The sequence below is a fragment of the Mesocricetus auratus genome, unplaced genomic scaffold (genome assembly GCF_017639785.1).
Source record: "Mesocricetus auratus isolate SY011 unplaced genomic scaffold, BCM_Maur_2.0 Super-Scaffold_15014, whole genome shotgun sequence".
NCBI lineage: Eukaryota > Metazoa > Chordata > Mammalia > Rodentia > Cricetidae > Mesocricetus > Mesocricetus auratus.
In genome coordinates, this window is record NW_024429186.1 from 18,430,613 (window position 1) to 18,452,551 (window position 21,939).

The window sequence follows — 21,939 nt, forward strand, 5'->3', positions numbered from 1 at the left end:
GTGCTTGTAAACCATGCGTGCTAGGATGCAGTGAGGACTGAACTTGTGGCCCCATCTCTTAAACCCAGGGCAGAAAAGCCCATAGGTTGGGGCTGTAGTGGGCTGCTAGTAAGGGTTCCCAGGACTGAGTTTGCTTGCTCTTGATATTAATGAAAGGAGCCATGGGACACGTGGGTAAAATGCTCACTGCGCAAGCATGAGAGCCCTATTTGATTCCCAGCACCCACATAAAAGCGTGGTCTGGCAATGCGTGCCTTTGATTCCAGTGCTGAGGAGGCAGAGGAAGAAAGATGGATCCCTGTGGCTCACTGGCCAGGCAGCCTAGTCATAGCTTTGAGCCCCAGGTTCAGGGAGAGACCAGGCCTTGAAGAAAAGAAAAGGAAAAAGAAAGTATGAAGAGCAATAGAACAGATACTTCTGTCCTCCAGATATGCAGTCATAGGCAAGCTTACCTGCACACACATGTGTACATACATACCACACACACAAGTAATAATAACAATTTTAGGTAAAATAAAAGAATTAGGAAAAGGGCAAATCCCAATTCTGAACACAATACAGCATTTGCCCAAACAGTGCCCAAGTTCATGGATTTGGCATGTTTTCTGGGTTACACATATTACATGTCCTTTTCTTTTCCCATGGCAGTCTGACAATTAACTAAAAGACCTATGTCTTTAGAAACCCTGGGCGAGTTGGCCACAAGTGGCTCCATAATGATCTGGTTTCTGTTTCATCTTGAAGTTGCTGTCTGCTGATGAATGTCCTTCCTTTGATCACAGAACGGTGTCAAAGCAGGGTGCTTGTTTGCTACCCGGGACCCAGTTTGTAATTAGTCTGCTCCAGGCTCCCTTTTATAGAAATTAAGTTTGTTTTTCTCTTCCTTCCAGATTGTTAAAAGCAGGTCTTATCCACAATCACATTTTGAATTGCTTCTGATGAAATGCATTAACTTCCACATAAAGCCGAAAAGGGTTACACTTACAGCCTGTTAGACAGCCAAAACAGCCTCTGTGTCCAGCAGCAAGGGCCAGTGAATGGAGCCAAGCCTAGTGTCCGACCATACTGTCACACAGCAGTTATAGGAACACAATTAGTGAGCTGCATGGGATTAGTGGAATCCTCAGAATGAATGGGTTCTTTCTTTTCCCCCTTCTGGTTCACAAAAGTCCAAACCTCATTTCATAAGCAAAGCTGGTCTTTGATTTTCATACTTTTTTTCTGAAACCCAGAAATTTGGATGAAGTAGCGTTAAGGCCACACCAAACTTAACCAAAGTAGCCATGGTCCAGCCATGGGTTTATATTGGAAAGGGGTGAATACTCTTTTGGGGCCCACAGCCTGTTAGTTGGCTTAACAATTACCCAAAATGACACTGGCATCTGTTCAGTCAAGGGGCAGCATCTTTTGGGGAGGCCAGACCTCAGAGCCTATGGATTCCCTGTCTCTGGGGCCCCTTCACAGAGTCTGGGAACCTCTACGGCCATTTTAGGTGTTGGACAAGAACCAAAACCATATTCCCATGATAGGTCTGTGTGTGGAGGATGTGTAACATTCGTTTGTGGTGTGGGGGAAGGGTTAAGAAAGAGATACACAAATCAGCAGGAAACGAAGCATTGATATCAACACGCAGACATCAAGGCAACCACTTGTGCTAGGGAAGCAAAAGTGGCCTAATGTTCTAATGGCGGTGAATCCCTTTTCAGGGCCCATAGTCTGTCACCTACAGATCATCAGGCCGCTTTCTACCTGGCTCTGCAGCTGGCCATCTCCAGACAGGTGAGTATCTGTAATGTTCCTTCTATCGGAGGCACTGTAAGACCTTCCTTACTCTATCCGGGGCTGGCTTGGAGCTAGGCACTGCTCTCAGAGGGAGCCAGCTCCTCCCAGAAAAGACCCTGGGGCTCAAGTCAGTTTGCACATGTGCTGTGAAGACAGAAGGCCTAGGCTGTACTCTTGAGAGTAAATCCACCAATCTGATCCAGCCTGGGCTCAGATGGCCACATGAGTGCAGGACGGAGCAATGTACTCAGGGGTCGCCAAAGAGCCTTTGTTGCTAACAGGAAGGGGGGGTGGAACCCAGTGCTGCGCTTAGTGGTGGAGATTTTGCCACTGGTTGGAACCTGATTGTCACAGGGTATCTATGCTTAACTGGAAAATGCCAGAAGGTATCAACAAGAGACACCAGATCCTTTAAAATGCATAAATGATATACATTACACCATTGCGTGTCCTTGCTGGAAGGCCAAGCCTTGATGGATTCCCTGTCTCTGGGCCCCTTCACAGAATCTGGGAACCTCTACAGCCATCTTCCCAGAGGCAGCTTAAGCTGCCTTTCACATTCTAGTATCCCCATTCCTCCCAGCTGTTCTAGAAACTGCAGCCATATGCTTGCCAGCCCACCAAGTGCAAGACACTGGTGGTGACCCCAGCACATTCCCCAGTGCAGCCTGGAAGGGTGAATTAGAGGTTGGCTCCCAAGATATGTCATTCCCTATAGGCTGGGCCCGGGTGTGCAGAACCCTTCCCAGTAGCTTCCATTGGCAACCTGGAAACGGAGCAAGCCAAGATGCCTGCCCTAGAAAGGATTGTTACCTGGTGGAGTGTGGCTCTCAGCTCCAGGGGATAGGAGCTGCCACTACTGCAGGGGTGGACTCAACACTGACCATCTGCTTTCCCTTCACCTCCTCATGAAGCCATCCCTCTTATATAATATCATCCTTCTCACTTGACGTTGCCTGCATTGCCATTGCCTTGCCTTGGCAATTTAACACTGCTGGTCTGTGTTTGACACCCAGTAAGACTTTTTTTAAATAAAGGAGCCAGCTCTGAACCCCTCAGTCCACTCCCTCTAAAGATATCATTTTGAGCCACATCCCTGGAACCCAGCACTGTGAGGATGGCTGCCTTTGCCTCCCTGCTTCAGGCTGAAGAGTGGTCACACAGGAGGTTGTTGTCCTATAGAGTGGGTAAGGGGATGGAGTCTTAGGGGTACAGCTCATCCGCAAGGATTGTAGGCATGTAGTGTTAAATCACCAGGACTCTAAGTGAGTATGTCCCTGCTCAGGGGGACAGAGGTTGCGACCCTCCTGGAGAGGGTGAAGGGGGATCAGAGTCACCCTCTTTCCATCACTTGTGGGATGATGTACTCAGGACTTCTTACTTCTCTGTGTGTCAGCTTTCTCCCTGCCAGTGGAGCATGAGGTTAGCTCTGACAGCCATGGCCTAGGGTTCCAAAGAAGAAAGTCTCCACTGCCAGCACCATGGAGAACTGCAGTTCAGAGTGGAAAATCCAGAGGCTTGGGAAAAGGAAGTCAGAGTCTCCTGAGGGCTGAAGATCTGGGAAGAGGCAGGAGAGCTGAAGGACAGAGTTGAGGCCCCACAGGAAGTAGTTCCCTGGGCGGGTTTGTTAGAATGCCTCTGCCCCCAGCTGTTTTCAAATCCGGCTTCAGTTTCTCCTTTCTATTAAGCCTGTGAGATATAACATGTTCAAATACCTACTGCACATGGAGCCCTGGGCTCCACGCCCCTTCCATTTTCTTCACTAAAGAACACGTGAGGCTGGTGAGGTTCTGCTCCCTGGCACTCATGTAACAGCCAGATACAGTACCATATCTGTGACCACAGCACTGTGGGCCAACACAGGTGGATCCTAGGAGTTCCGTGAGAGACTGCCTCAAAACCTGAAGGTGGAGAGTGATGGAGAAAACACCCCATTCCCAGCACAAATGTGTATACCACATACACACGAACATGTCGAGCAGCTGTTGTATTCATGGTTAAGGCTGTATCTGGATCTGCTTGAATTTGGATATATCTGCTTTGCAAGTGGCCCTGTAATTTGTTTCTTGTGTCCAATTATTTTGGGTTGTAGTTTAGAAAGGTGTGGGATTTTGTTTGTTTGTTTGCATATTTCCTTCATGTCCAGTGGAGATTCAGACATCTGGTCCTTAGAAAGCTCTGTTAAAGATTCCGTGGCTTATGAAGTATTTTTTTATTTCAGTAATACTATGAAAAGGGAGACTGGTTCAGCTAAAGCAGTTTAATCCCATTAAGAAGCCTTGGTAGCTTGCCTGTGTCTCCATTTACAGTGAAATCATAATCAAACGTACATCAGCTCTGTGGGGAAGAAATGAGAGTGTTTATTTAGAGAGATGGAAAGCGTGTGGGCAGTTAGGTGGAGAGGTGAGGTCCTGGGGCTGCCATGAAGATGCCCCTTAAAACGTGGATGCAGTACGATGTGAACCTTATGTAACCATGGCCTCTTTCAGTGTGACTGTTTAAACATTCTTTTTGGTCTTGTTTTAAACCAGATACCAGAAGCTCTAGGCTATGTCCGTCAGGCTCTTCAACTCCAAGGTGATGATGCCAACTCCCTGCACCTCCTCGCTCTCCTGTTGTCGGCCCAGAAGCATTACCACGATGCTCTCAACATCATCGACATGGCCCTGAGTGAATACCCAGAAAATTTTATGTAAGTAATCCCCCCATTGATCTTCCTGTACTCTGCAGTTACTGAATGAACTTCATACTCCTCCCTTCCAGTCTGTCAAATGTGAGACCTTCAAGAACATTCAAGGAGGGCAGAGGATCTCTGGTGCCCCTCTACCCCCCCACAACACACACACACACACACACACACACTTCGCAGTACTTGAAAGCAAGCTGTTTGCTAGTTATCCTAAGGTAGCTCAGGTCACCCTCATCTGTTCTCACCTTCTGTGTTCCCTGGAGCATACATGATTGTGTCAACATGGTAGGTGAATATGTTAATAGTTTTCAAGAAAAATATTGTTAAGTATTGTGACAAATATTCTGTTAAACTCCAGTGACTGTAATATGCGAAGTGTTGATTTAGAGACTGTCCTGTGTCCCTTGAGAGCTCCCACCAGCTCTGGATGATTATCCTGTAACTTGGTTCGGGGTGCTTCACCTCTCTGAGCCTAGGTTAATCTCTAGGAAATACAGTTCCTTGAATAAGTTAATCAATAAGTATACATACTGTAAGGATAGTCATCATAACCGGCTACAGGCTAGAACCAGCCTGTCCATCATCACATTTGTCCTCTGAGTCATTTTCTTTGAGTCCACGGATGTGGGATCCGTTGACTCCTGGTGGCTAGGCTTTGTGGAGAACAGTGTCTTCTGGGCTACTGGGTTACCGTTTTATCCTCGGGGGAGCTTAGTTACCAGTACACAGTGCAGAAATAGTAAACACCCCTGCCGGCTGGAAGGTTCTAATTGTCTACAGGGCTGCAGATCCAGTGACAGGGTAGGGACTGCTTGGGGGTCGGGGAGCTGGGGGGTGGGGAGGGAAGGACAGCTTGGGGTCTGGGAGCTGGGGAGAAGGGAAGGAATGTGGGAGCTGATCCTGCCTGCTCCCTGCTTCACAAACAAGTGCAGCAGCAGTAGCATATAAATGGGCCAGCTCTGGCTTCATCTCCCTGCCTCATTCCCCGCAGGCGCTTTTAATCAGTGCTTTTTCATCTCTCCTTGGAAATTTGGTTCACACATTTCCATTACAAACATGCTTTGTCTTCAAGGAAAGGGCGCTTTTCTTCTAGAGCTGTCTCCTTATAATCTAGGAAGCCTCTGACTGGAGTTTTCTTCTGTAGGCTCAGCTTTCTGCAGAATGAACTAAAAGTCTTTGCTACAGTCTTGCTTCTTGCACACCTGTGCATTTCTGGATTTTATCCCAAGATGTTTATCCCCATAGACTCTCAAAGTGTTTAGATTACTTTAAAAAGTATGTGGTCCTTTGTCCATCTTGATAAACTAGTGAAGTACAACGTGATACATTTGAATTTGATCTCTCTTGTCAGTATTTAAAACACACCTTCTATGATTCTTACCTCCAACACTCATGTGCCCCTGTGTGTGCACCCACCCCCCTCACTAGGTACTGCACACACCCACCCCCCTCACTAGGTACTGCACACACCCACCCACCCCCCTCATTAGGTACTGCACACACCCACCCCCCTCACTAGGTACTGCACACACCCACCCCCCCTCACTAGGTACTGCACACACACCCGCCCCCTCATTAGGTACTGCACACACCCGCCCCCCTCATTAGGTACTGCACACCAGCATGTGGCTCCTGTCTGAGTAGCTCACACCAGCAGTCTAGAGGCGCTTCCTAGACTACTAGCCACACTGCACACAGTAAGCAATAAACAATGATGGCCAACATGGTAATCCTCCGAGTGACAGCAGCTGACAGCTGGCTCAAGCAGTGGGAATAAGGAGCAGTGTGGAGATATTTGAGGAATGCAAGCCTGTTATTTTAATGTTAAGCTGGCAGCAGGTCTGAGACAGCCCATGCCTTGTTTGCTTTTCAAATGTTTGTATTTCATCCTTTGTGATGGGAACGTCTCCATAAGAATACTCACTAAAGTTGAGACCAGATGTGGGTCCCATGGTTCCCTGCTGGCCTGGGTAAAACCTTTAGCACCAACCTAAACAAGAGTGACTCCATCTTGTCCCAACAGCTAGGAATTATGTTTCTCATAAGTCTGTCCCAGGCAGAACTTTAGACTCTGAAGCCTAGGGTTGCCTCTAGTTTCTTTAATCCCTAAACCACAGATAGTACCATAGTTGATCGTATGTTCGGATTTCTTCCCTAGGAATGAAAATTCTTCCTCTAGGGTCAGCCCTGTCTGTTGTCGAACAGTTGCCAGATAAGATAGCTGAAGTTCTCATAGAAGCAGCTGGTCCTCCAGCATTATCCCATCTGCATTAGTTTGTTTTCCATTACTATAACAACAGCAACAACAAAATCTGAACCTAGGTTAACATTTGTGAAGAAAAGAGATTTATTTATGTGTTTGTCTAGAGGTCTGAGGGCTTGGTGTTAGATTTTGCTCATCTTTGATGATGGTCTTCTTGACTGTATCACGTGGTAGATGGTACATGGAGGGAACACATGAACATATGAGGAGTCATGGTGTGAACAGGAATCAAGAGAACAGGAACAGGCCAGCATTGCACTTTTATAGCAGTCTATTCACAAGAAAATTCCCTAGGGTCCCATAAGAATTACATCACTTACTTAGAAGGGCAGAATCCCTTCTCTTAAAGGTTCTACCACTTTTCAATGTCACCGCACTGAGGATCAAGCTTCCAACACCTGAACCCTTGGGGGACACACAAACTGTGACCACAGCATATGGCACATACGGACCCCTGTGCTCCAAGACTATTGCATTGAGGCTTGCTCCCCAAGGTGACACTTTGGGGAAGTACTTTGGATCTTAGGGTAGTATCTCAGCTACTTTTGTTGTGACAAAACACCATGACCAAGGTGATTTATTTTTAAAAAATCAAAAAACAAAATAGATTATTGGGGACTTACAGTTTCAGACCATCATGGTTAGGAGCGTGGCAGGCAAGCACTAGAGCAGTATCTGAAAGATTACATTTTGATCCACAAGCCTGAGGCAGGGAGAGAACTAACCTGGAATGATGTGTGCTGTTGGAATCTCAAAGCCTGCCCCAGTGACACACCTTCTCCAATGAGGCCACACCCCCTAATCCTTCTTTAAGGGTTCCACCAACAGGGACCAAGCATTTGAATATATGAGCCTATGGGGCCATTCTCGTTCAAACCATCAGAGGTGGTATGTATTTGATAGAAGTGTCTAGGTTATTGATTATTGTTATTACCACCTGTGGCTTATGGGTGAACATAAGACGCCCCTAGGCTCGAGTCTAATAGCTTGTCTTTTCCTCACTTTCTTTTTCTTTATGACTCACAAGCTAAGTTTGCTCCACTCTGAGTTCCTGCCAAGATGTTCTCTCTTTGTTAGAGGCCCAAAGTGATGCAGCACTTATTTGCAAATTGGAACCTCTAGAACCATTAGCCAGAGTTGGCCCTCTCTATGTATGAGGTGATTGCTGCAGGCCTTTCAGTACAGTGTCAGAGTGGACTATACAGCACCCTCATTCTCCATCATGTTTCAGTACCTTGAAAAAGCTTAAGATTTCATCATTCTAAGCAGAACTGTAAGGGAATAAAGGTTCAGCAACTATAGGACTTCTGAGAACCAGAACCCCCTTTTTATTTGGGGGTGGGGGAGGGCTCAGGTCTTATGTAACTCAGTCTAGCTTCATACTTACCTTGTATCTGAGTATGATCTTGAACTCCTGGTCCTCCTGCCTCACTTTCTGAATGCCAGGATCACAACTGTGTGCCATCATACCCAGTTTATGGCGTGTTCAGGGTGGGACCCAGGGCTTCATGCGTGTTAGGCAGGCACTGTAGCAATGGTGTTACATGGGTGACATCCTTGGCCTGAAATTCCTTCCTAAAGGAACTCCAAAAGTAAGTTCTGGAGAAGTTGGTGTTGTGGACTTAGCTCTGCACGGAAGGAAAGGAATGCAGATTCTTTTTATAAAATTAAGGGTTCAACTGTAGGAGTTGGGCAAAACTGGCCTCTGATCAATAAATCAGAACACAAGAAGAGTCTTCAACTTAAGCTGAGTTTGTTGAGAATATATAAGACAAATTTTATTGTTTTTTATTTTATGTGTATGAGTATTTGCCTGCTTGCATGTAAATGAACCATGTATAAGCCAGGTGTCCACACAGGCTATACAAGGGTGTCAGATCCCCAAAACTGTTGTTACAGATGGTTTTAAGCCCCCACGTGGATGCTGGGAACTTAACTGAAGAACAGCAAGTAGTCTCAACCACTGAGCCACCTTCCCAGACCCACTTTCCCTGTGCCTATTGCAGTGCGGTGTATGAATGTCAGGGCTCATCACTGCTCAGTAAATGACTGAGTCTGTGAATGTGTGTGTCCAGGTCTTTCACATAGTCTCCACTAGCATAAAAAGAAATATGACCACCTGACACCTTCCTCAGGTGTGAGGGTAGGGATCCTTGCAGAAGAAAGTGTTTTAGAAGAGCTGTGTCCTCTCCAGAGAGATGGGTGTTTTTAGTTGAAAACACACCTGTAGGTGTCCACACACCATAAAGATTCAAACTTGTGTTTGGAAATTTTGAATAGTCACTTTCTTGTATTTTGCCTAACATCTGATGGTTGCATAAAAGTACTCTCGATCTGATGACCTCACTAATAAATTGTACATGAGTGTGAGTATGTGCTCTGCTTAAACAGGAAAAAAAAATCAATTTTCAGATCAATGACAAAACTGCTGGAGAGTTGCATAACCATGTTTGTTTCAGGGCAAATGGGAGAGGGAATAAGGAACTTATTGTTTAAGGATGCAGAAAGTTTTGCAAAATGAAGAATTCTGAAGGCTGGAGAGAGAGTTCTGTCAGTAAAGTGCTTGCTGCAAAAACATAAGCACTTGAGTTTGATCTCTAGAACCCACATGGGAAATTATATGTGGGAGCTGGAGAGATAGCTCAGTGGTTAAGAGCTCTAGCTGCTCTCCTAGAGGACCAGGGTTCAACTCCCAGCATCCACATTGTGGCTCACAACTGTCTATAACTCCAGTTCCAGAGGATCCAAAACCCTTTCTTGCCTCTGCAAACATTAAACAAATGTGGGACATAGACATACACTCAGGCAAAACACGCATACACATAAACTATTTTACAAGGCCATATGTGATGGTATGTCTTTATAATCTGCATTGAAAAGGGGGAGATAGGCATCTGCCCACTGGCCAGTCAGCTCAATCAGTGAGTTCCAGGCCAGTGGCAGACCCTGTCTGAGGATGACCTCCAGCCTCTGTGTACACGTCTGGAGACGGATGATGGTGTGGTGGCACAGCATTGTGAATGTCCTCGAGTGCCACTGAACCAAATACTTAAAAGTAATCAAAATGGGGAGCTGGAGAGATGGCTCAGAGGTTAAGAGCACTGACTGCTCTTCCAGAGGTCCTGAGTTCAATTCCCTGCAGGAAGCAGCCAGCCCCAATGCCATGGATGGTGCTCCCCACACGTCCTTCTCCGAGTTCACCTAGCACTTCTGGTTTAAATTCCTCAAGTACCTTGTGCTGTTTCCAGAAAAGCCCCCCCTTAGGTAAATTTTAATTTCCTTCAAGATGGGCCAGGCTCCTTGTCAGCTCAGGGTCAGGTCTGTTCAGCACATCTGGGAAAAGTCAGACTGAGGCAAGAGGGTCCACACCAAAGCCACCCCTTTCTCGTCATTGCCCAGAAAGCTGACTTATTTTAATGTTTTCCTTTTCAAGATTGCTAAATTCTCCTAGTGTCAGTCAGTAATTCCAAGAATCACCTTCAGAATTCATGCAGAGTCCTCTCTGGAAACTGATTCTACAGTGCCTTGCCCAAACATGAGCATCGTGTGCTAGGAGCAGCTGGATCTCACAGCCCTGCACAGCAGAGCCTGGGGAGAGTCAAGCGTGTGTCCGCCTGTTCCTTCTGTCACCCACTTTTCTTTTCCCTTGGCACTCTCTGTGATTGCTGGGCTAAGAGCAGTGCTTACCATCCCTTTACAAAGCCTGAGGGCAGTGTCTCTGCCTCCCCTCTCACTTTGTCCCCATTTGATGCCTCATGCCATCAAGTCACAGAGCCCTTAAGAAGGAGTCCTGCCTGTACATGTAGACCCTGCTGTTAGGGGTAGCATAGCATTCAGTGGCTCCCTTCCTGAAAGCAGGAATTGAAGGTGGCTGAGATGATGGCAGTGTGATTGCAGAGGTGTTTTTCAGTCCAACCTGGGCAGGTCATTTCCAGCTTAGGTGCCCTGGCTCCTGAATACCAGTTCAAATGGAGATCAATTACCGAAACAGGAGCCAATAATGAAGCAAACTACAGTACCTTGGAGTGATTTATGTCAGTTGTTTGTTCTAAAACTACTTCTAGATGGCTAAAGGTGTGTTCCAGTTTGTTGTGTCTTTGAACTGAGAAGCAAATGGAGATAACATGGTCCATCATAAAAAGGAGTCAGGCTGCATCAGAAGGGTATAGCCACATCACCAGTCTTGGGTCTGTCCCTAGCCCTGTTCCTCCCAGAGCAGGATAAGAAGCAACTAAGCCCTGAAAACCCAGCTACTTGCATATTCTTGGCCCTAAGACTCTTTGTTTTACCAAATCAGTGTGGTCTTGATTTTCCGGGGCAGCTGACTTGAGAGTGTGGGGACATAGTGCAGCTCTGTCGCTTGCTGACGCCTGAGACCAGAGAGAGAAAGGCTATGGGCTTCCAGGTGTGCTGGCACACTACACCGCGTCTCCTGGAGCAACTGGGGGTGTCAAAATGGCCGTGTTTTTAGAACTTCACTAGCAGCTAAATAGCTCACATCTGTCAATGAGCCACCGGGTAGGCCCATCACCCAAGAAGCTGCCACAGTGAAGAGAATCTAGCCCTCAGACACACCTCCCCTGCTGGCAGCCAACCAGGAGGCAGAATGCATTTGGGTATAGGACCAAGTAACCAGATTAACCCCTTGAAAGCCAGAGAATAGCCTTTGAGCTGTTGTGTATCTGCAGAAAATTTGGGGCCTGAACACATTTAAAAACATTTAAGTTTGATGCCCATTTGGGTAGGCATGATGCCAGACTCTCCGAGCTATTGAGCCTGACTTTCTTTTACCTGTTCTGGAAATCATTTGATTCTTCATCCCTAAAAGAGGATTTACTAAGCCCATTCAGGATCCCACCATGTTCACATCCTAGTGGGACAGTTGCTCAGTGTTCTACGAACTCAAGGGAAGGACCATGAGATAGCGCCATTCTGAATGATGCCCCAGACTGGGAGACTGTGGCTGCCTAGTGCACCCTCACTATAGCTATGTGGGCAACTCTGGGCAGAGTTCTAGCTCACCCCTCGGAATGCTCAGAGGGTCACCCTGGAAGGGCAGCTACCAGGTGTTCCATACCACAGTTAGGGTGCCCACAATTGTGAGCTTAATGTGAGTGGATGTGCAGAATTCCCACCTAGCTTGGGAACTAAAGGCATGCTCTCAAGAGTCTCATTGGAGGTGAGTGTGGTGTGTACCAACAGTTCTTCTTCTCAGGAGCCAAGAGTTTGGAACCAGCCTGGACAACATAGCAAGCCCTCAATTCTAAAGGAATTAATTAATTTCTCCTGGGAACGAATAAGCACAGGAAGAATTTCTGAAGTGCAAGGACCATGGGAGCTCTTTCCTGGACAGTTGTTTTTCTTGTGTTTTGAAACAGACCACTGAAGGTCTGTCCTCCATCAGGGTGGAGGGCTATGAGCAGCAGGACCTCTTCAGGTTAGCTTTGTGCCCACATTACCCGGGAATTTGGCTGTCTGTGGATTCCGACTGGGGGCAGGTGGGTAGAAGGCAGACAGATTCCATTTTTTCACAAGAATCTTTCCAGTAGACTCTGCAGCTACATGTCTTGGTCTACACTCAGAGTAGCAAAGTATTCAGAGATCTGTTAAGGCCTTTTCTAGCTCTGCATTAAAAACTTGTATCTTCTTTTTCTACTGTGATCATAAATAAGAGATGATACATGTCAATACAGTAGTTAGGTAAGCCAGATGATCTATGAAATTATTTCCTGGTCAGCAAATGAATAACCAGATCATTTGAGTGTCGTTTACGGACTCTTTGTAATTAGTGAGGCCTCAAGGAGTATTTGATATTCACTGACAGCCACGTGACCTGACTGTCACCTCACTCCTTCCAGCTGTTGATGAAGGGGAATGAGAGGGCTGTGTGCGTCTCAGCATCACAGGCTGCCCTGGTAGGGACCAGTCACAGTGGCTAAACTCAGGGCCACAGGCTACTTGTTTGTTTGTTCTCTGGCATCTGTCCATTAAGAAGGTCCAGCCAGGCCAACTATAGCTCCAAGCAGCACATAGTAGGCCTAGAAATGTTGAAGACAGTCAACAGAGGTAGAGTTTGTTCAGGTTACATTGGAACCTTTAGAAGGGCTGTCTGGCTAAACTTGAAGACACTTCTCCTGGACAGGGCTGGCTGCACATGGCCTGCTTCTCCTTCAGAACACCTGTTTCCAAATGACTCATCTGGCTTTAAATCCTCATCTCGCTCCTCATCACCACATTGCTTTTCATTTCTCAGATCACTCGGATCAGCTGGGTCAGCTGCCAAACGTCTTCTCTATTTAAAATTTCTTTTGAGCACACTTGCCCCACCCACCCTCCACCCCCACTCTCTGCTGATCTAGTCTTCCCTTGCCGAGTGTCACGCGCACGCTTTCCTTCAGGTCCTTGGCAGGAGGCCTGCTCCGTCTCTCCAGCTGGGCTGCCCGGCCCTGAAAAGTGGGGGAGATGTCCAGGGCCCTGTGTACCTGTGCCCACCGCAGCACATCTGCCAGGACCCTGTGTGCCTGTGCCCCCCCGCAGCACATCTGCCAGGGCTCTGTGTACCTGTGCCCCCCCGCAGCACATCTGCCAGGCTGCTCTGCACTGCTGCTTCTGCACCCTGCCCACGTTGTTCTGTAGACATGCAAAGGAAGGTTCCCCACAGGCTCACAGAGCAGCACAGATCCCAAGTGTTCAGGTTCCTCTGGTCTTACTTCTGGTCCGCCGCCATGAGCATGGCTCTCACAGCTAGTTAGTGCAAGTTTTGATGATGATTACGCATGTTTCCTCCTTGGCTCCTTGGGCACTTAGCAAGCTAGAGGAAAGTAGAACCTCAGACTTTCTAGTTTTTTAGAGCCTGTGTGTGTGTGTGTGTGTGTGTGTGTATGAGAATGTAGGCTGTGTGGCTCAGTGCACATGTCAAGATCTGAGGACCATCTTAGATGCCAGTCCTTGGCTTTTATGTTGTATGAGACATGGTCTCGTTTCCCACTGCATACTCCAGCTAGCTGACCCGTGATCTTCTAGGAATCCTCCTGTCTCCGCCTCCTATCCCGGTCTAGGAGGACTGGATTACAGATAAATGCTATCAGGGCTGGCTTTAGGTGGGTGGGTCCTGGGGATCCAAACTCAGGTCCTCATGTTTACACAGCAAGTGCTTTACACCCCCCCCCAAGCCTCTCCCCAGTCCTCGATGAGCATTCTTGATCAGAAAGTTTTGAGGGCATATTACATTTCCAAATTTTGAAATATGCACCTTTTAGCTTTATCTTCCACGCTAGCCCAAGTTGGAACTTATGGGAGTGGGCCCAGGAGAAAGTTGAACAAGAGTCACATGCAGTGGGTGGGTCAGATTCCTGAGAGTCAGAAAGTCATCCTAGGGATGGTTATTGGTAGATGGATAGCCTGCCCTCATATGTGCCACTTAGACTCATTTCCTATGAAGAACAGTGAAATTTCACAGTACAACATGGCCTAGCTCCTCGTGGGGCAGTTGTATGTCCTTTCTAAGCCCTTCACTAAGCCAAACATAGTCTTTATTCCAAGAATTATCTTAGGATTCTTTGAAAACTTCTAAAGTAAGATAAAATATTATTTGATGAATTTTAATGAAAAGTAAAAGTTTATGTAACTGGGGCATTCAAATACCTAGAATTATATATGTATCAGATTTTGGAGTAAAGGGCAAATAAATCACAAACACCAACTTCTGCAGTTCAAGGCCACAGTGAGGTCCCCACTGGGCTGGAATTTCTCAGAGGACTAGGGACTAAGCCTTATGCCACATTGTATTCCCCCAATCCTACACTTGGGGGTTTAAAATGCTTGGCAGTAGACTGGACAGTGCTATACCCATCTCCTCATTGGTGGCATTATAAGATTTGAAATGGTCCTCTGCTTCTTGTTCAGATAGATTCAGTGTTAAGTGTCTGTGATTTGAGTTTGGGCAGATTAACTCTCCACCTAATTTGCAGGGTTGTTGTAGAATTAGTGATTCAATATTTCAAGCATCTTGCAGCTGCTGCTGTTGTTATTATGTTACTTGTCTTGGAAGCATATGTTTCCTGGCTTATAATTTGCTATCCTGCAGTCGTGAGCTCTTGTGGTTTGGGCAATTGTGTTGTCATTGGATGGGGGTTGCTCCTATTCTTTAAGGCTGAAGAGGTGCTGTTTGGCATGCACTCTGACGGATGAGTAGGTGCTTGAGAGGCCAAAATGCATGGCTTGAGAAGATATTTCTAACAACAGAGTACTCTGTGCAGAGATCTAGGGGCGTGAAGACTAGTGGTGTGAGGGGGGAGTTGGCCATGGCTTGAGCTAGGCTACAGATGATGGGCTGTGAACAAACCAAGGTAGCAAGAGCCAGCTCATAACAGGCATTGTAGAAGATTCTAAATTTTCATTATTAATAATGAAGTCTGTATTAGTTACTTTTCTCCTTGCTGTAGCCAGAGTACCTGACAGGAAGCAGCTCAAGCAAAGTGCAGAAGGCATATCTCTGTGAGCTCCAGGCCAGCCTGGTCTACATAGCAAGTTCCAGGACAGTCAGAGCTGTTACACAGAGAAGCCCTGTTTTGAACAACCCCCCACCAAAAAAAAAAAAAAAAAAGGAAAGAAGCAGGTAATGGAGAGAAAGCAGAAAGCAGGTGGTAGGAGCAGGAAGTTCTGGTTGGTCTATGCACTGGTCAGCACTTCCTCAAGGGACGAACATTCTCCACTTGCTTTCCCTGTTTATTCAGATAAGGACCCCAGCTTACAGGGTGGTGCCCCAATTTAGGATGGGTCTCCACACCACACTTAAACCAATCTAGAAACGCCCTCATGGACCTGCAGAGATTTGTCTTGTAGGTGATGCTATACCCTGTCAAGTTGGCCATTGAAATTAGCCATCACAGAACTGGATTGGTGTTTTCGTGTCTTCTGTTCTTCATTCATTTTAATAGGTTTTCAGTGGGTCTCTGAACAAACTGTGTTTTAAATAAGATTACTGGGATTTGAACCAGGTCTAGGAAGTATGTGGCTTCTGACATTACGTCGTGGCTGTTCTTGGTGACATGGCCAGCCTGGTCCCCTGTTCTACTTACTGCCTCTGGCTGACAGACATGTTGTGCTGTACCCAACACTGGTTTGTCCTAAGCTTTTTCGTTGCTTGTTTTGTTTTTCCTGCCTTGGGATCTCCACGGTGACTTGAATTTAGAATATCTTTGGATTCCGAAGCATCAAACTGATGCCAGTCACTGTGTAGTCTGTGTTTCTGTGCCAGCGTTACTTTCTTCCCGCCAGATGTGTTCAGCAGCCTTAAGATGTTCAAGCAGGTTGGGGAGATGACAGGCATCGGTTATTTCAACACCGCCTCCCCTGCCCCGATTGCGCATCCACAGCCAGCAAGGTGTGCACAGGCCCGCAGAGGGCTTGCTGCCTTCGTCTGGCTCCCAGGCTTCCCTCTGCCAGCTCCTGTCATGCTGTTCCCACCGCCTCACTCCCCGTGCCTTTCCCATCACGTGTGTTAGCAGTTCTGCCATTGTTCTTCCCGTCTACTTCTCTGAAAGCCAACCCACACCTTTCCAGCTCCGTATCCTGAGTCAAGTGTCTGAAAGCTGTTATTTCATGTTAATTAGAAGTTCTTTTCCCAGCCAGGAAACCTTCACAGAACTGCTCCCTCAAGCAAGGCTTCAAGATGCTCTCTGGCATTTGTACTTGGGGACAGTGGAAGGAATCATGGCTAATTGCTGCTTAACCAGGAAACATTCTCACTCACTCCTGGACCATTCTATGTGCCTGGCCAAGCCATAAGAACCTGGCCAACTATAGAATCTGAGAGGCCTGTAGGCTTCACAGTCCTAGGACAACTCCTAGCTTCAGTTGCTTGGCAGTCACCCTCACTGAGAAGATTCCATGGCCTCCAAGCGATCTCCCCCAAAGACTGACGGGACCAGAAGCTGCTTCTTTCCCCTAACATGTTGGATAGAAAATTATCCTAGCACATTCTCAACTCATGTAGGCTTCAGCAGGAGTTAGCTTCTAGGCCTTTTAAAAAACTCTTGAGGTCCCCTGAATAGCTGCCAGTCTCTATAGCTCTAGTAGGCTTCAGGGAAATTTCCATCTCTTCAGATGTCATGGGTCAGAGCCAAGCCCCATGCTTGCATCTGGCCTTCCTCTTTGTGCCCACTGGTTACAGGTCAGGGACCACAGCCTTCTCATCACCTGGCCATTGCTACCTCAGCTCAGGTTCTGTACTGCCAGCCAAGGCGTGAGAAGGAAGTTGCAGACCTAACACTTCCCTGAGAGCCACCAGCAAGCACCCTCAGGCTTCCTGTGCTGTTAGGAGAGCATGGCAGAGCCGAGTTTGGCTGGTGCTGGGGCAGGCTGTTCCTGTCCCATCTTTCACCAGCAGGGACTGCGCTGCTCTCGGTACACAAAGGTGGATATCACATCACAAGTGACTGAGGAACTCTCTCTCCTGTGTCTCATTTACACCACTTGAAATGAATGTCTTATCCCCCTGGGGTTACAGAGAAAACCACTGGTGAGCAGACGTGATGAAAGGTCTAACGAACAGAGAGCAGTCACAGCCACAGGCACTGTGGAGGGGAGGTCAGAGGCAGGGGAGTGGGAGCTCAATGCACTCACAGAAAATCACCTCCAAAAAGCAGCTGGCCAGAGGAGGCTTCAGTGTCCCCATTGTTAGAGAGAAATAAATGCTTCCTACCCAACAAGGTGATCACAGAGACGACACTTCCTGCGTCTGTAAGTGCTACATGCAGGCCTGGCCCAAGCAGGCCTCTAGCAATCTGTCCCCTCTCCTGTCTTTATTAGCAAACCACAGCGGCAGAGTGTGTGCTAAGTAAAGAAGATAAAGTCAGCAAGTGGTCAAGGAAAGACTTGACAGCGTCAGCTTAGCTGAGCTGTAGGAAAATCAACAAGTAGATAAATGCCAGAGGTTGGGATCCAGCACACACAGCTGCGGAAGCAGCAGCAACTGGTCAGCTCCATAGAAGTGCAGGGCCCGTGGCAGGTGACTGGACACAGGCGAGAGGTTCGAAGGACTGCCGAGGGGTTTTTGACTCACTGTTGGAGGTGACAGGAATGATGGCTATTTCTCTAGCTGGGACTACATATAATCATTAGAGGATCTATAATAAGGTTTCTGAGAGCTGAAGGAGTAGACAAAAAAATCTGGTCTGCATCCTTCTCAAGGATGGTGGTGATACATCCAGGTATTAAGAGAGCTGGGGTGTGCAGTCATTGTCTTATGTCCACAGAGCAATTTGGAGTAGGCTGAGTCTGAGGGCTAAAGGGAAATTCCTCATCTTAGCACTCAGGTCTAGATAGAGCCTGAAGACATGGGCGATGTCAAGAATGCGGAAATACTTCCATGATGGTGAAGGCACTCAGAGTCCGTAAGTCTAGCCACTAAATACAGGGGCTAGCCAGGCACGGGAGGAGGCCTGCACCATGGTCCTCTTGCCTGTGTGACTTCAGGAAGTCTTTTTTCAAAACAGGGTATTCCATAAGCTCAACTTGGCCTGCAGCTCAGTGTATAGTAACTAACAGTAATCCCCCTGCCTTAGACATGTGGGTTACCACGCCCAGATATGTAAGCTTTTAAAGCTCCTGAAAGGGTGGGCACTCTCCTGGTGGGTTCTCTGCAGATACTTATTATCACTGAGTCATATCTCCCATGTAATCTTATAAATAAACCAAGGTTCTCTTCTAATGAATTTCTGAAGTTTCATAAATAAATTGGTTTCGTTCTAAAAAGCATGCTTTTAATAAAATCTCTGTGTTCTGAATAAAATTGGCCACTCCAGTGCTTTTAACCTCACCACAATTCATCATCCCATGCTTGCATTTGCCTCCATGGGTGAGACATACACAAAGCCACAGTTGAGCAAGCTAAAGAGTCCTTGACTCTGCAGCCACTGCTTCCCCTAGATCCTGCAGGTGCATGGATGGATGGCCCGTTGTTCAGGGTCTACACAGGTCCAAGCCACCTGGGGTCCTGGTGCTGAGAGGGGAGGTGGACACAGCCTGGTACCTAACCCAGGAGCTATGTCCAATTGAGAATCACTCACAAAGAAAATTAGTTTCTCCAAGGGAGTCTTACTGGATATACAAGCCACACTTAGGGGCAGGCCCCAGGCCCAGCAGTAGATGCCAACATAAAATGAACTCAATGGGAATTTTAGAAGGTTTTTGTCTCTTAATGCATTGTCTGGGCTCTTTTTTTCCCTTACAGGTCTTTTGCTTATTTATTATAGTTTTAGTTTGTGTTTTTAATGGAATTTCTGTATGTGCAATTGTGTGTGTCTGCATCTATATATGTGTCTTGTACTTTCCTTTGACTTTTTTCCTGTTTGCTTGTTCTGTCCTATTCTGGTTTGTTTTTATTTTATTATTAAGTTTTTGGATACCTGTTTGTTTTCTAATGAGAGAGAAAAAGGAAGGGAATGGACCCAGGCAGGTGGGTAGGATCTAGGAGGAGCTAGAGGAGAGGAAACTGATTAGAATATATTGTATGGGAAAAATCTATTTTCAATAAAAATGAAAATGGGTGCAGCTGCCCCTGCCCTAGGCTGGGCCACTTCTCATCGATTTAAGAGCTGGGCTCTGGCTTGAGCTGTGTTTCCTCCCTTCTCTCTCACTGTAGACTACTGTTTTCCAAAGTGAAGTTGGAGTCACTCTGCCGGGGCCCGGATGAGGCGCTGCTCACCTGTAAGCATATGTTACAGATATGGAAATCCTGCTACAACCTCACCAACCCCAGGTAAGAGGCCAGCGGTGCCTGGTTTGTGTTTGCATTGGGTATCTGCAAATCAGAGCCTATGGGCATTTACCTGGCATTAACTGTCACTCCCCTGTACCCTAGGCCTCCATAAATTGTAGATAATAATGATGAAGTCTTCGTTGCTGTTCTATGGCTGTGAAGAGACACCAAGACAGCAGCTCTTAGAAAGGAAAACATTTAGTTGGGGCTGGTTTACAGGTCAGAGGTTTAATGTCGTGGTGGGGTGCATGGCAGCCTGCAGGCAGACATGGCGCTAGAGAAGGGGCTGGGTTCTGCATCTGAGTCCGCAGGCCACAGGAGGAGAGTGCTTAAGCATACGTAAGACTTCAGAGCCCACCCCACAGTGACACACTTCCTCCAGCAAGGCCACACCCACTCCAACAAGGCCACACCTCCCTGTAGTGCCCCTCCCTATGGGCCTGTGGAGGCCATTTTCATTTAACCACCTCGTGGAGCGCCATGCTTCTCCATGGCTGAAGTCTCTAAGTCACAGGGTTCTTTTGTCCCTCTCTCCTCCCCATTCCTACTCTATAATGACCCATGAATGTCCCATAATGATTCATTCACAAATGCTTTCTCTCTCCAGCCTGTGACAAGCCTTACCATCTTTCCAGAAATCGATGTAGAGATTGATCAGTGACATACTCCAAATGAGTTTCCTACAATAATATTTAAAGGATCTGGTTCAATAGCAGGTCACTGTGAACACAGTTAAAAATAATTTTGAAGAAGTTGAAACTATGATTCATACAAACATAAAATAAACACATACTGAGGGTTTTATGAACTTCACTCATTTGTGAAGGAGCCAGTACAAGATCCATTCTAAGAAGGATTAGAACATGTTTATAAGCAGATGCTGAAATGAATTTACAAAGATGAAAAGCTGTAACCTATAAGATGATGGAATATATATTGTGGGGTTGTGTTTTCAATTGTATACCCCACAGATAAATTTATCATACCCATTTTTTTATAGATTAACTTTGCCCTCAGAACTGTATAGTACCTAAGTTAACAGGAAGTCAATGATGCTACCCTTTGAACCAGCTGGTCACCAGCAAACACCCCATAGCCTATTTGCCCCAAGTCTGGGACACGGTGCAACAGGAATTTAGCAAAGAGTTATTTGATGATTCAAGTGACTGCCCACAGCTCTTAACACTTGAGATTTCTCAAATTCATGGCAAGGTGTATGGATGACTTATAGTAAGCCCTGAAGAGCCAGGAGGCAGATACGGTGTCATTTGGTGGTAACAGGAGTGTGGGAGGCATGACAGGTAGGCTGGTAACCATGGTCTACAGAAACCTGCAGAGAGGACGGGTGGGCTGTGAGTGAGGCTGTGGCAATGGGAAATGAGAACTTTGATTTTTTTTTTAACTAAAGTTTTTTTACTTGAATAGGTTGTGAGGGCTCACACTGTAATTCTAACTCTGGGACGCCAAGTCAGGAGGGCTGCTGAGAGTCCAAGACCAGATTAGATAGCATGAGTTCTAGACTAGCCTAGACATCAGGATTGGAGAGCCTTTGCCTTATAACCCACCTGCAACACACACTGCCTCAGCTAGCTACCTCCGTGCTGGAGCCCATAGCCCATCTTTTGCCTGTACCGCCTTTGGAAAGGAGAAAATAAACCATCCACTTTCTCTTTGCCAATTTCCCTCCGTTCTCCACACCTCTCCCACCTCCTCACATTCCCTCCCACTTAGCAACCAAGAATATTGAATGTGCGGAGAAAAAAAAATAGCAGAATTGGAAAGCCTTTAAAAATACCTAACCAAGTGCCTGGGCTGTGTCCATACTTTTCTTTCCTTGAAAGATCCTTTAGGGCCAAAGTAAAGTGTTCCTGCCCTGGGGTAGAGATGACCCCTTCCATAGCCTTGGGCCCGGGGCACAGGCAGAGCAGCCATTTACTGGAGTGTTCCCTGTGTGTTTGTTTCATTTTCTCGGGATATAAATAAATGTCTCTCGGCAGCCCTCACCAGTGCACAGATTTAGGCGTGCTTGGGCAGCTGGGGTGACAAGTGGCCCTGGCTAGGGAGCGCAGCATGCAGGAAAAGGGCTAGCTCTACAGAGCCCCCAGATACAGCAGCACAGGACCAGCAGCCTCCAGGCTGTCTTTAGGTAGCATGGGCTTAGCACAAGGCAGAATCGTGATGAGAAGTAGGTGAGGAGCATCCTTTACTAAAAATAAATGAGCTGGAAACTGAGCAGAAAGATCTTTACAGGAAGCAGTTGGTTTCTGTCCAAAGGAAGTGGGTCTATGCCACCTGCCTGAATCCACTGACCTTGCCCCTGCCAGCTCAGCTGTGGTGGCCCCTTGCGCCCCCTGTCTGGATTCCCCAGGCTTCCCCAGGCCCCAGCATATCCTTCCAGAGGCTCAGCACAGGCCCTGGGGCACTAAGAGGAAGAGGGGCCAC

General features: G+C 47.0%; 1 protein-coding gene across 5 annotated transcripts in view; it reads left to right on the forward strand.

The window, feature by feature from the left end:
- Ttc7b (tetratricopeptide repeat domain 7B) overlaps positions 1-21,939 on the forward strand; it is a 204,623-nt gene that overhangs the window by 132,533 nt on the left and 50,151 nt on the right. For all 5 annotated transcript variants that reach the window (XM_040742629.1, XM_040742631.1, XM_040742630.1 and 2 more), the window contains 3 exons: positions 1,707-1,779; positions 4,314-4,474; positions 19,381-19,497. In XM_040742629.1, coding sequence (XP_040598563.1) covers positions 1,707-1,779; positions 4,314-4,474; positions 19,381-19,497 — 351 coding nt within the window. The remainder of the gene's footprint in view (positions 1-1,706; positions 1,780-4,313; positions 4,475-19,380; positions 19,498-21,939) is intronic.